General features: G+C 45.1%; 1 protein-coding gene across 1 annotated transcript in view; it reads left to right on the top strand.

Annotated features, from left to right (window-relative positions):
• Positions 1 to 13,721, top strand: part of DENND11 (DENN domain containing 11) — a 49,159-nt gene that overhangs the window by 20,484 nt on the left and 14,954 nt on the right. Inside the window, exons 3-4 of the mRNA XM_069588578.1 lie at positions 406 to 564; positions 12,430 to 12,583. Of these exons, the coding sequence (XP_069444679.1) occupies positions 406 to 564; positions 12,430 to 12,583 (313 nt within the window). The remainder of the gene's footprint in view (positions 1 to 405; positions 565 to 12,429; positions 12,584 to 13,721) is intronic.

Below are 13,721 nucleotides of genomic sequence, written 5' to 3'. Positions count from 1 at the left end.
GTAAGGTTGAATGGCTTGAGCTCATTGTCCCCCTGAGATTTTAAAAAAGATTTTTCTCAGGCTGAACTTTCTCATGTAGAGCCCTGGACACAGTTACATCTTCTATTTGGGATGCCTCTCAAGGGATTCCCAGGTGGTCCTGGTGGCAAGGAACCTGCCTGCCAATGCAAGAGACATAAGAGATGCGGGTTCCATCCCTGGGTCTGGACCATCCCCTGGAGGAGGGCATGGCAACCCACTCCAGTATCCTTGCCTGGAGAACCCCCATGGACAGAGGAGCCTGGCAGGCTACAGTCCATGAGGTCGCAAAGAGTTGGACATGACTGAAGCGTCTTAGCATGCCTCTCAAGGGAAAAAAACAAAATTTCCGATTTTGAGCTATGCTACATATTGGGTCTCTTTTAGCTATTTCCGGAAGGGGCCCTTCTTCGGCCTGGCCTGCTTCGCCAACATGCCGGTGGAAAGCGAGCTGGAGCGTGGCGCCCGAATGAAGTCTGTGGGCATCCTGTCTCCATCCTACACCCTGCTGTACCGGCACATGCACTTCCTGGAGAACCAAGTTCGGTGCGTGGCCCACAGACAGGGGTGGGAGGCGGCGGGTGATGGTGATGAGCCCTCAGGGTTAAAGGTCGTGCGTCAGTCAGAGCAGTAGGTGCCTCTCCAGGAACTTCCGTGGCCACGTTTCACGCCTCCGGCGGTGGTCCTTGTGTTTCAGCCTACGTCCTGTGTACTGATCCTTCATACTCGATTGAGAGCTGGGGTCGATTTTGCTTTCAGTTTAACACTATCATCAGTTTTGTTTAATTTGTTGACAGGTACAGTGATCTTTGCTTCCCTTCAACCACAGTTATGACCTCTTTGCCCCAGGCAAAGAGACTTTCAACTTTTTAAAAAATTTATTTTTAATCGAAAGATAATTGTTTGCAATATTGTGTTAGTTTTTGCCATATATCAGCATGAGTCAGCCATAGGTATACATATATCTCCTCTGTCTTAAACCTCCCTTCCAAAGCCCACCCTCAACTCTTTTAAGACCTCATCATTTATTATTTAGAGTAATCGTTATCATGGGAGAGGATTAATAGGAAGGGAATTTTTAACAGAAGCTGCAAAACTGTTAATATTTCGTATTTTTTCCCATCATGTGAGTAACCTAATTTTATTTCAGATTTTTGGGGGAGAAATCACTAATCCCTGAAGCATTGTTAAAATGTTAGCACATTTGCCTCTTTTCTGGTATGTGTGTGTGTGTGTGACTTTAAAAAATTATTTATATATTTGGCATCGTACACTATACATACTTTTACATCCTATCCTTTTAAAATATATCATTATTTTAATTTTTGACATAACTGTCTTTCTTGATCATCATCTTTGAAAGAATATGAAATGTAGTTTGTGGGGAAAATATTTATTACATAAAAATTAGTTAAAAGTACAAATGAATTTTAAAAATTCTCCCAAATCTTAGCACTCAGTAAGATGAGATATCCATTGTCAATGTTCAGTGAATGTCATTCTAAAACACATAATTTTCCAAAAGCAGGATTGGTTTAATGTATTTGTATATATCAGAGGAAAAGAGTAAGTGAAACTGAAGAAACTGTCAAACTTTAAGTGAATATTTTTTTCACAGTAAAATGTATTGTTTCTTGGAATAGTCCTCCCAAGTTAAGACAAAAGACTCTGAAAAACATGAAGTTACAGTATTATTCTTATTGAGAAATGGCATATATACAATAAAGTGTACAAAGCTCTGTGCAGGGGTCACTGGTGCTTTTAGGTTGTTTGAGGTGTAGACAGTCAGTTATCTTATACTTTTCCCCAGAGCTCCTCCCCTACTGTCTTTCTTAACTTTATATAGTGTGAGGTTTATCACATTTGGTTCTGTAATCATAATTCCCATGATGCTTAAGTCTCATTTATATGTTTACAACCACATCCAGGGCTTAACTGTGACTTGCTGAGCTCCTGATACGTTTCCTGGTCGGTTGGGTTTTGCCATCAAGCACTTTTTTTTTTTTTTTTTTTGTCATAAAAGGATTATGGATGATGCCTTCTCTGAAATCTTGCATGCTTGATGGTGTTGGTCTTTCCCCTTTACTCCGCTGGGTTTAGGATTCTTATATCTTTTCTTTTTTCTTCTCAGGATGCTGTAACTATTGCTTTGCTGTCTCCTGATATTGGTTGCTTCAGAAATGTCTCTTTTGTCTAGGTCCCTATAGATTCTTTATCTGAACTGTTTTTTTTTTTTTTTTTTTTCTGGAATAGTTCTTGCTTTTTGATCTAGAGACATGACTTTCAATTTCAGGAACTTTTTCTTCTACCATGAAATACTCAACTTTTCCTCTGCATTTTTCCTTCTTCTTCAGCAATACCAGTTATGCTCAGGTTTTCTTGCCCTTGTCTTACATATTTTTCATTTTGATGGTTTAAAAAAATTATTGATTCACCTTTGGCTGCACTGGGTCTCCTTTGCTGCATGTGGGCTTTCTCCGGTGGCAGCGAGCAGGGGCTGCTCTGGTGGTGGTACACGGGCTTCTCATCGCGGCGGCCTCTCTTGTCGAGGAGCACAGGCGCTCGGGTGTGAGGGCTTTAGTAGTTGTGGCTTGCCAGCTCAGAAGCTGTGGCGCGCAGGCTCTGTAGTTGTGATACACGGGCTTAGTTGCTCCACGGCATGTGGGATCTTCCCGGAGCAGGGATCGAACCCGTGTCCCCTGAATTGGCAGGCGGATTCATAACGACTGGGCCACCAGGGAAGTCCCTGATGATTGTTTTAATCTCTGTTGAATGTTAGAGCTGTCCCATTAATCTACGCCATTATTCCCTGTGGTTGAGCAGTTGGCATGTTTCTCTTTTTTTTTTTAACTGCTCCTCTGCATTTTGGAGCTGTGATAAATATGTTTCTGTATTTGAAATATTTCCTCAGTTTTGTGTCTCAGAAGTAATCCTGAGGAAAAGAACATTTTTATTGGGATCTTAACACTTTTAAAAATGTATTACTCCTTTTGAAAAATTAATTTCCCAAGGAGGCAATACATTCTCATGGTTCAAAAGCCCAAAATTATAAGGAGGTATTATGTTAGAGTCCTGGCTAAATGGTGGTAACAGAGGCCCTGAAATACACTGGTTCCAATAAGACAGAAGATTCTTCTGCATGGAATGGTCTAGAAGTAGGCAGGTGGTCAGGGTGGGCAGCCTGCTGTTCCCACAATCTCTCGGGGCCCACACTGCTTCTCTGATTGTTCTGCCAGATCCTAGGAGAGGTTTTGTGTTCTCAGGTGTCCTTCTCACCTGTTCAGAGCTGCTTACCACCTCGAGGTCTGCATTGCAGCCCACAGGTAGGAGGGAAAAGCCAGAAGTTCCACATATAACTTCTCATAACCCAGGTCAAGTCTCCAATCACAGAGACACAGCTGACAGCGAAGGACACTGGGGAGGGTCGTCTCTAATTGGGTGGCCTTGTGACCGGTTAAAACTGGGGGCTCCTTTTCTGTATAGGAAGAAGAAGGGTTTTAGGGGAAATTTTAGCAGCCTCTGCTTCAGTTTGCCCCCCTGGCAACCCCAGTATCTGTGTGTACTCTCCTTCCCACACACAGAGCACATTCCTTCCATCCCGAGACATCAGAGTCTCATCCAGTTAATGTTGGCATCTAAAATCTAAGGTTTCTGTGTGATGTGAGGCACTCAGGACATAGTTCCTCTTATTCCTAAAAGCTGTGAAAGAACAGTCAAGTCCTCCACTCCCCACCTCCCAAATGCAACATAGAAGATAGAGTAGGAGCCATGATACAAACTCCTGCTTGAAAGTAAGAATGAGAAATACGAGCAGTCGTTAGTTCATAACGATAATGGAATTCTGCCCAGCAGGGATGGCAAAGACGCCCTGTAGTCACAGAGCAGGAGCTCCTGGCTACACCTTGGTTCTGCTCACTAGAATCCCCTTGTCCATTTTCCTCCTTGGCTCCCCTCTTTGCCTTCTAGGGGATTCTTTATCTGTTTCCCACTGTAACTGCTTTTAAATCAAGCTTTGGAGAACTTTGGAGAAAGCTGCATAGCTTAAGAACATGTTTCCTGTGGGTGTAGGTCTGGAAGTCTAGAGATTTCTTTAAGGGACCAGAAAAATCCTGGGCTTATACAAGGCCAAGCATGCGGCAGTCCAGACCCCTCAGAACTCAGCAGGCTTCTGGTCTGTTTGCTTCCAGTCAGTTCCAGGTAAAAATATCCACTGCCAAACATCTCTTCTGGGTCTGAGCTTTTAAGTCAGTGGACTGTGGAGTAGTTACTGGTCTTTGCTTGTCGCCAACCCATCTTTGCCTCATTTTAATGGCAATGGTCTTGAGACTGTAGCCTAAATCTGATCTTTATAAATGAACTGATGCTCATGTCTGGTGGAGAATACTTAACTGGAGAATTTCTTGGAGGCTTTGAGAGAAATTCTTACCTCCTGCTTTTTGGGTCCAGAGAAATTGGTTTTTCCAGTCTCACTGGGTCCCAAATGTTTTGAGTCTCAATTAATTCATATTGTGGAACTCAGAATGTACACCCTTATGCTATATTTATTTCTGCTTGCACACTGACCAGTTCTTGCTTATTTTCATCTTAACTCTTGTAGTAGCTCATTAAAAACATCAAGGAGCCGGCAGTGCTCTGTTTCCCACTGTTTGCCCTAAAGGCACAAGTTCAGATGACACATGGCTTGTCTTATAAGTTATTGACGTTCTAGCAAAGTTTTTTTGCTGCAGTAATAACAAGGATTATCAGCTTGTCAGTCCGCAATGTTTATTTTCTTACCATTTTCCCTTGCCAGCTGCTAAGCCAATGCACGATTGTTGATCATGGAAACTCATATCTAAACATCACTTTCTACTTTAGCTCGAGTCCAGGCTAAGTTTCTGTAAAAAAGAGACCCAAAATACAGTGACAGGTCTGGAGACAGAAGTACAACTTTTCTAGCATGATAATCCCAGAGAGAGGAAGTACTCCGGTGTTGTAGGCTTTGTTCCACTGGGTCATTTCGAGACCCGAGTCTTTCTGTTTTGTATCCTGCCGTCTCCTAGAATATTGTCCTCACCCACATGGTAAAAACTGATTCACCGTTGGCAGGTCGTGTCCCAGGCTGCCGGAGGGGGAACAAGGCAGAAATCGTAGAAATTGAACACATAACTTCTGCCCACATTTCACTGGCCAGGCTTTAGTTACTAGCCCCACCTAGCAGCAAGACAGTCTAGGAAATGGGGTATTTAACTGGCTGGTCATGTGACCAGCTACAATTCGAAAGGTTCTATTACTAAGGGAAGAAGAGAGTGGCAGTATCAACTACTGGCATTAAAAAGCAAAGCGTTCACCGAGTTCCCACATCATCCAGTAATCCCGGTCATCACTGCTCATCTCCCATGCGTTTTTCCTAAGCCTGTGTTTGTGCATATACAAATACAAATGTACATTCTTATTTTCCCCCTTTCATACAAAAGAGAGCATATTATACACGTTATCTGCACCTTGCCTTGTTCATTCAACAGTATATCTGGGAGATCTTTTCATATTCATACACAGAGACCTTCTTCACTGTTTCTCACAGTTGTGTCACAGAAGAACCATGCTTGCTTTATCAGGTCTCTTCAGTTCAGTTCAGTAGGTTAGTCAGTCATGTCAGACTCTTTGCCACCCCATGGACTGCAGCACGCCAGGCGTTCCCTGTCCATCACCAACTCCAGAGCCTGCTCAAACTCATGTCCATCGAGTCAGTGATGTCATCCAACCATCTCATCCTCTGTTGACCCCTTCTCCACCTGCCTTCAATCTTTCCCAGCATCAGGGTCTTTTCCAACGAGTTAGTTCTTCGCATCAGGTGGCCAAAGTACTGGAGCTTCGGCATCAGTCCTTCCAGTGAATATTCAGGACTGATCTCCTTTAAGATTGACTGGTTTGATCTCCTTGCAGTCCAAGGGACTCTCAAGAGTCTTCTCCAACACCACAGTTCAAAAGCATCGATTCTTCGGCGCTCAGGTCTCTTACTGATAGACATTTGGTTGTTTGCAGTCTTTTGCTGTGGTGCTGCTGCACCGGATACCTATGAGCCAGTATCACTTCACACACGAGCAGTGTATGTGTACATTAAGTTTCTAGAAATGAAACTGGTGATTCAAAAGGCATATGCATTTCTAGCAGTAATACAGGAGAATACTGTTTGCTCACAGCATTGCCCACACTAAAATACAGCTTTTGGATTTTGGGCATTCCGATGCATAAAGCACAGTTGTTGCTGTTCTCTAAGTCATGTTTGACTCTTTTGTGACCCCATGGACTGTAGCCCACCAGGCTCCTCTCTGTCCATGGGATTTCCTAGGCAAGAGTACTTTGAGTGGGTTGCCATTCCCTTCTCCAGGGGATCTTCCCGGACCAGGGATCAAACCCACATCTCTTGCATTGCAGGCAGATTCCTTGCTGTCTGAGCCACCAGGGAAGTCCATTAACACATTATAAATTTACATTTTTCTTAGGAGTGAGGACAAGCCCCTTTTATGTGCTTGAGCCATTTACATTTCCTTTTCCGTGAACTGTTCCTAGCCTTTGCTACATTATTTTTTGGTCATGGGTCTCTTCTTATTAATTTCGAGTTCTTTGTACAGGATGGAGGTGTTATTCTTTGTGATATAAATGGAAAATATGTTTCTACTTTTTCATTTGTCTGCTTCTTCAGGCTGCGCTAGGTCTTTGCAGCTGCCTGGGCTTTCCTCTAGTTGCTGAGAGTGGGGGTTGCTGTCCGGCTGGGTGTGCAGGCTTCTCACGGCAGTGCCTTCTCTTGTTGCAGAGAAGAGGCTCACAGGGCAGGTGGCTCCAGCAGGTGCAGCTCCTGGGCTCCGGAGCACAGGCTCCGTGTTTGCGGCGCATGGGCTTTGGTGCTCCGTGGTATGTAGGACCTTCCCAGATCAGGGATCAAGCCCATGTCTCCTGCATTGACAGGCGGATTCTTTATCCCTGAGCCACCAGGGAAGCTGCTGTCATTTGTCTTTTAACATTCCTTTTTGTTTGTTGTGCAAATTTTTCTTCATTTTCTTCTTTTCTTCGCTGAATTCAATACTTTTGTATGGCTTATAGATTTTGAATCGTGACTAGAAAGGTTTTCCAGCTTGATGATTAAAAAGAGCTGAGGTAACACGAGAGAAAGACTTGCATGAGAGCGTATGAGGAGAAGAGAAAGCATGGTGATAAAAGCCCAGGTGTAGCCAGGGATAATACATGATTGTGGCCGTGACTTCTAGAAAAATTAACTAGACTTGATTTTCTAAAATACTCAATCTATGTTTTATACTTATTTTTATGTATGATATCTTAACCTTTTTTTGTTAGCATTTCATCTATAACTCTTGACTTCTCTATCTCCCTAGTCTTTTCTATGATTCTTTTTTATTAATCAGAAGATATTGGAGAACTATTTTATAATTGTAAAGGATTAGTTGGAAAAATGAAGAGGGCATGTTATAAAAGGGACTTAAACACATAACCACATTTTTGATCTTGCTTAGATCATGACAGGATCTACCAACTATAAAATAACAGTTAGGGGACAGTTGATATAATTTGAAAGTGGACTGCGTATTAGTTTGTGTTAAAGGCATTATTATTTTGTTGGGTGAGATAATGGCATGGTAGTTACATTATTTCTTACAAAGATTTTATTAGTTAGAGATGCATACTGATGTGTTTATGGGTAAAATGTTAAAAGAGATCTGCTTTAAAACATTTCAGGAAAAAGAGTGATGGGCATTGGGGAGGATAAAGTATAGCTGTAACAACCATATTGATCAAATATTGACTGTTGTTGAAACTAAGTGGTGGATAATGGGGTCTATTCTCTTCTTTCTACTTTTTGTGTATGTTTGAAAATTTCCATATTGAAAAATTCTAAAAGACTAAATAGAAAATTAACATAGAGTTATTACAGAAAACTGAAAAACGGGCAAAGGCTAACGGGTTAAAAATGAACATGATCGCACCAGCCAGACCTATCTGCTGTTAACATTCATATCCTCCTGGTCTTTTTCCCATGTGTAAATATGTACATACACATTAATTTTTAAAAAAAGAACATTGAGGTCACTCAGTGTCTAAATTTTCTAACTGAAAGATATTTAAGCTTTTAATGTATCATGAATAATCGTCCTTATCATCATTCTGATGGTTTCCAAGCATTTGGGGAAGACCCCTGGAGAAGGAAATGGCAACCTGCTCCAATATTCTTGCCTGGAGAATCCCATGGACAGAGGAGCCTGGTGGGCTATAGTCCATGGGGTCACGAAGAGCTGGACATGACTGAAGCAACAGAGCACAGCACATCAGCATTTCAATGTATAGATGTATTTCACTGTTCTATTTTTAAGATTTTTTTTTGATGTGGACCATTTTTATAGTCTTTATTGAATTTGTTACTTTATTGAATATTCTCTTTTATGTTTTGGTTTTCGGGGAGTCCTGTGGGATCTGAGTTCCCTGACCAGGGATCGAGCCCACACCCTCTGCACTGGAAGGTAAAGTCTTAACCCTTGGACCACCAGGGAAGTCCCTGTTTTACTGTTTTGGGGCTTTTAGGTTGTTCTTATTTTTCACCCCCATGAACATGAATATCCTTATGAATAAATGGTTGTTCGTATCCACATACAGATCTTTAGGCCTTGATCCTGGAAATGGAACCATTGGGTTGGAGGGCACATCCAGGGTATGCAGCTTTACACAAATGTCAGAAAGATAGTACTGCACCAGCAATAAACGGGAATGCCTGTTTTTCTGTACTTGCAAGGCCAGAAGACAGAGTGGTTCAGACCGGTCATGAGTGTCAGGAGTGAAGAAGTGTCACTGCTGTGCAGAGGCATCCCTGATGCTTACACTGGGCGCATGATGGCCCGGTGTGCTGGGGGAAGGCAGGGTTAGTCGCAGTGAGTGTCGGTGTGGCTGGACCTGATGCTTACACTGGGCGCGTGATGGCCCGGTGTGCTGGGGGAAGGCAGGGTTAGTCGCAGTGAGTGTCGGTGTGGCCGGACAGCTTATGCCGCATTAGTAGAGGGGCTGTGGGCCTACGCAGCAACCCAGTGTCTCTGGTTCTCGAGGAGAATCCTTGATGTGGCCCAGAACCACGGCTCGGATCAGTGGCTCAGACTCTGCCGGTTGCTCTCTTTTGCATGCTGTCTTGTCTCGTGGGCAGTTCCCATGGCGCTTGGCCTGTGCTTCATCTCTGTATCGTATAGGTCACCCTCCTGGATCATCTTTGAAACCCAGCTCATCTTCTAAACTCTCAGGCTTCTTTCAGTACTTTTCGGTTTATCTTGGTGTTACGGTTTGATAATCATTCTTGCTCATGGCAAAATCTATATTGTGTTTACATTTTGAGGCCTTCATAAAACGGCTGTTTAACACCTGTCTGGGAGCTGCCAGTTTATATTTATGTCTGTGTCCGTTTCCATACTCCATGTCGTTGCTTCATTCTGTTCCATCAGCCAGCGGTATCTTAGGCTGTCAGAGGACAGGATTCTGAAACTACCTTTTAGTGTAAGAGATTCTAACTTCGTAGTGAGCTTTTCTTTAGACTCTTGGTTTAAGTATAGAGTTTAATGGAGTCAAACAGGTAAGACTGTTAATTGAGAAGCAAATCAGCAAACAGTGAACCTAGAAAATATAGCCAAGATAATAGGATTAAAAATACAAGAAAATGCTTCCCACTGTTCCTTTTAAGGAAATTAGGTCCTAATAAAAATACCCTTGAACTTAATTGTCTACATGCTATTTTGTAGTAATCAAGCTTTTGTCTTTTTGACATATCCTTGAAGTGTGTCTAAAGTCTGCCATCTTCTCAGAATAGCTGGACACAGCTTGGCCCTCATGGATTTCCCCTCTAGACTGTGAACATTTGTAAGAGTGAAAGAAAAGATTATAGGGACTTCCCTGGTGTTGCAGAGGTTAAAGCATCTGCCTGCAATGTGGGTGACTTGGGTTTGATCCCTGGGTCGGGAAGATCCCCTGGAGAAGAAAATGGCAACCCACTCCAGTATTCTTGCTTGGAGAATCCCATGGACGGAGGAACTTGGTGGGCTACAGTCCACGGGTCGCAAAGAGTCGGACACAACTGAGCAACTTCACTGGTGGTCCAGTGGTTAAGATTCCACACTTACAGTGCAGGAGGTGTGGGTTTGATCCCTGGCCGGGGAACTAGATCTGACATGCGGTGCAGCACAATAAAAGAAAACCAGAAATGATTATAAGCACACACACCCTCAGAGTCATTTATTATTATATTACACAACTGCTGCTTCATGCAAAGGTTAAAGTGTAGGAACCTCCCAAGTAGAGAGCTGTCACTCAGAGAGGAGTTTATTTTAGTAATGAATTTTTGGGGTGTACCTGATGATTTTGTTTTGTTTTTAAAATGTAAATTTGCCTAAAGTTCTTTTCCAGGGCTTGCCCTGAATCTTCCCATTTCCCCACTGTTTCCAAGCCTTCCCTGTGCACCTGGCTAGACTCTGCCCATATCCTGAGGAGGAAGGAACCTAGTTTTTTCTGTGCTGTGCTCAGTCCCTCAGTCACGTCTGACTCTTTGCAACCCTGTGGACTGTAGCCTGCCAGGCTCCTCTGTCCGTGGGATTTCCGAGGCAAGAATAGTGGAGTCGGTTGCCATTTCCTCCTCTAGGGCATCTTCCCACCCAAGAATCAAACCCAGGTCTCCTGCATTGGCAGGTGGATTCTTTCCCACTGAGCCACCTGGGAAGCCCGCCAGGTGTTCTACAAGAAGCTGAAATATATCACCAACTGTCCTAGGCACTTTTTCTACTCAGCTCCATTTACACCTCACAATAATATTGCGGTGGTGCTGCTATCTACGGGAAGAAAAGCAGATTTTGGAAAGTTCAGTAATGTCACTGAGCTCTCACAGTGACAGAGTGGCAGCTGTAGCCTTGACATCAGGAGCCGTTGGTCCCTCGGGAGCTGGGATGGGTGGGGCGCAGCAGGGTACCTGGTGGACAGTGCAGGTCTTGAGTCTGAGCATTGCGTGCCGGCGTTTGGACAAAGCCAGCAGCGACAGGCTGGGGGCATTGCCCTCCAGTCATCATTGTGCCAGGGCCAGCTGTAATTAGGGAAGCCTCCCCTGGCGCAGTAAAGCTCTATTTTGATTCTCTTTCAGTGTGGTATGATGGAAATTGTACAGTTCTAAGGTAATTTAAATGGACTGAAAAAGTTTTAGTTGTTTTCGTTTAAATTTTTCCTTCTGTTCGTGTCCGAAGGCTGCTGTAACAAAGTACCACAAACTAGGTGATGACTGAGAACAACAGAAATGTATTGTCTCACAGTTCTGGAAGCTGGAAGTCTAAACTCAAGGTGTCGGCAGGCTTGGTTTCCTCCCAGGGCTCTGAGAGAAGCTGGTGGTTGCTCCTCTCCGGCTTCCAACAGTCTTGGCTGTTCCTGGCTTGCAGATTTATCGCTCCGGCCCTTCACTTGCACATGGTGTTCTTGTGTGTGTGTGTGCGTCCAGATGTCCCCATTTACAAGATGCCAGTTGGGACTTCCCTGGTGGTCCAGTCGCTGAGATGCTGCACTTCCACTGATGGGGGCACAGGTTTGATCCGTGGCCGGGGCACTAAGATCCCGTATGCAGCGCAGTGTGGCCCAAAAAATAAAAAACGGCACCAGTCACACCCGATTATGACTGCATTTTAAATTCAGCCTCTATTACACTTTCAGTAAACATAGTGCCAGAATGGTACCCGTGGTCCTCCTGTGCTTGACCCGAAGGCAGGATTGGATTCTCCATTAACCAAATGGTCCAGGGCCTTAACGTAGCTTTCTTGGCTTTGGGATCAGTTGACAGAATTACCCACAGCGAAGTCGGCCGCCTCTGCAGGATGGGGTTGGGGGAGAAAAGGTCCTGTGCTCTTTATTACTTGGTTCAAACATCAGCCCTTCATGACCTCCAATAGTTGTTTTCCATTATGTGAGATGTTGAAGAGTACGCTGCTGCTTCTTTCTTTCACGACAGCAAAGCAAGAAAACAAAGTTGCTTTCTAAACAAAGACAAACTTGCTTTGAAGCAGGGAATCTGTGGTCTTTCAAGTTTCCCCTTCCCATCACCGATAGCCATTCTCCGGGAAGCGTCCTTCACTCCAGAACAATGGACATTAGTTAACAGTCTGTTAATTCCTCCTGTTTTCCCATGAGAAGGAGCTTGTGTCCACAGCACGTCGGGGAGTTTCAGAGCCTGTCTTAGAGCTTTTGCTAAGGAACTTGTAACATGGAAGGAAGTGTCCTAGCAACCTCTGGAAGGGAGGCTTTTCGTTTATCCAGGCTTTTGCCCTCTCCCACCCCGAGTGTTGCTGCCCCTGGGCCGGGGGTGAGTGGCAGGGCCGCGGTCCGAGCCGTTCTCACTGTGCGCGTCTCGTGCAGACACCAGCTGGAGGCCCCGGGTCATTACTCTCACCTGGCTGCCTTCTATGAGGACAAGAAGGGGGTGCTCCACGCCGGTCCGGGGAGAGGCAGCGGCCTGCCCCCCGTCTACTGGCTGCCTTCCATCCACCGATACATGTACCCCGAGATGAAGGTAGGTCAGCCAAAGTCTCACGCAGTCCCGGGCTTGGGTCTGGGGACAGTAGTTGCTGATTGTTGTTTTCATGAATAAGGAAATTTGTGTCTTGGGCTAACACCCAAAGTCTGCTTTTGATAGAATAGGACTGTAACCTCAGCATTTGGTTCTTATTTAAAACATAAGGCAAGTTGTCTTAACATGCTTTCTAATACTTCCGTAATAGCGGTGCAGAGCCATGTGAGGGCTCAGTGGTGGTGGACTCCTGGGGGCAGCGCGTGGATCTGATTCTCGTGATTGCTTCGGCTTTAAAGGCAGACATTTGAACTAAAAATGAAGCGTTCAACAGTTGAGATATTTCTTAGTTACCATATTTTTGATATTACTTTACTGTGTATTTTTTCTGAATTACTGTGTACTAGAATATGTTTATTTACTATTAACAGAAGACCCAAGCAAGCGGTAGGTGTTGAGAGGGTACAAAGAGCCCCCCCTTTCCCTCCTCCCCCAGCTCTGCCCTCCCCCTCCTCATCTGCTTCCTCCTCCTCCATGCCCCTCCCCCTCCTTTCAGTAAACATAGTGCCAAAATGGTAGCCGTGGTCCTCCTGTGCTTGACCCAAAGGCAGGATTGGATTCTCCATTAACCGAATGGTCCAGGGCCTTAATGTAGTTTTCTTTGCTTTGGGATCAGTTGACAGGATTACCCACAGCCAAGTCTCTGCCATCTGTGCAGGATGGGGTTGGGGTCCATCCCCCACCCCTCCCCCCTCCTCCACCCCCCTCCCCCATCCCCCTCCTCCATCTCCCTCCCCCATCCCCCTCCCCCTCCTCTTCCTCCATCCCCTCCCCCTCCCTCTTCTCTTCCTCTATCCTCCTCCCCCTTCCCCATACCCTCCCCCTCCTCTTCCTCCATCCCCCTCCCCCTCCCCGTCCCCCTCCCCCTCCTCTCCTCTTCCTCCACCCCTCCCCCTCCCTCTCCTCTTCCTCCACCCCTCTCCTCCTTCTCCATGCCCCTTTTCCATTGCCCTCTTCCATCCCTTGCTTGTCCCTCTCCTCCATTCTCCATCCACCTCCTCCATCACCCTTCCCCCTCCCCTCCTCCATCTTCCACCCCTCTCCTCCTCTAACCCCCTCCCCCTCCTCCTCCCCCTCCTCC

This window comes from Ovis canadensis, chromosome 4 (assembly GCF_042477335.2).
Source record: "Ovis canadensis isolate MfBH-ARS-UI-01 breed Bighorn chromosome 4, ARS-UI_OviCan_v2, whole genome shotgun sequence".
Classification (NCBI taxonomy): Eukaryota; Metazoa; Chordata; class Mammalia; order Artiodactyla; family Bovidae; genus Ovis; species Ovis canadensis.
The sequence above is the reverse complement of the archived record's forward strand: the minus strand, read 5'-3'. Positions and strand labels throughout refer to the sequence as shown.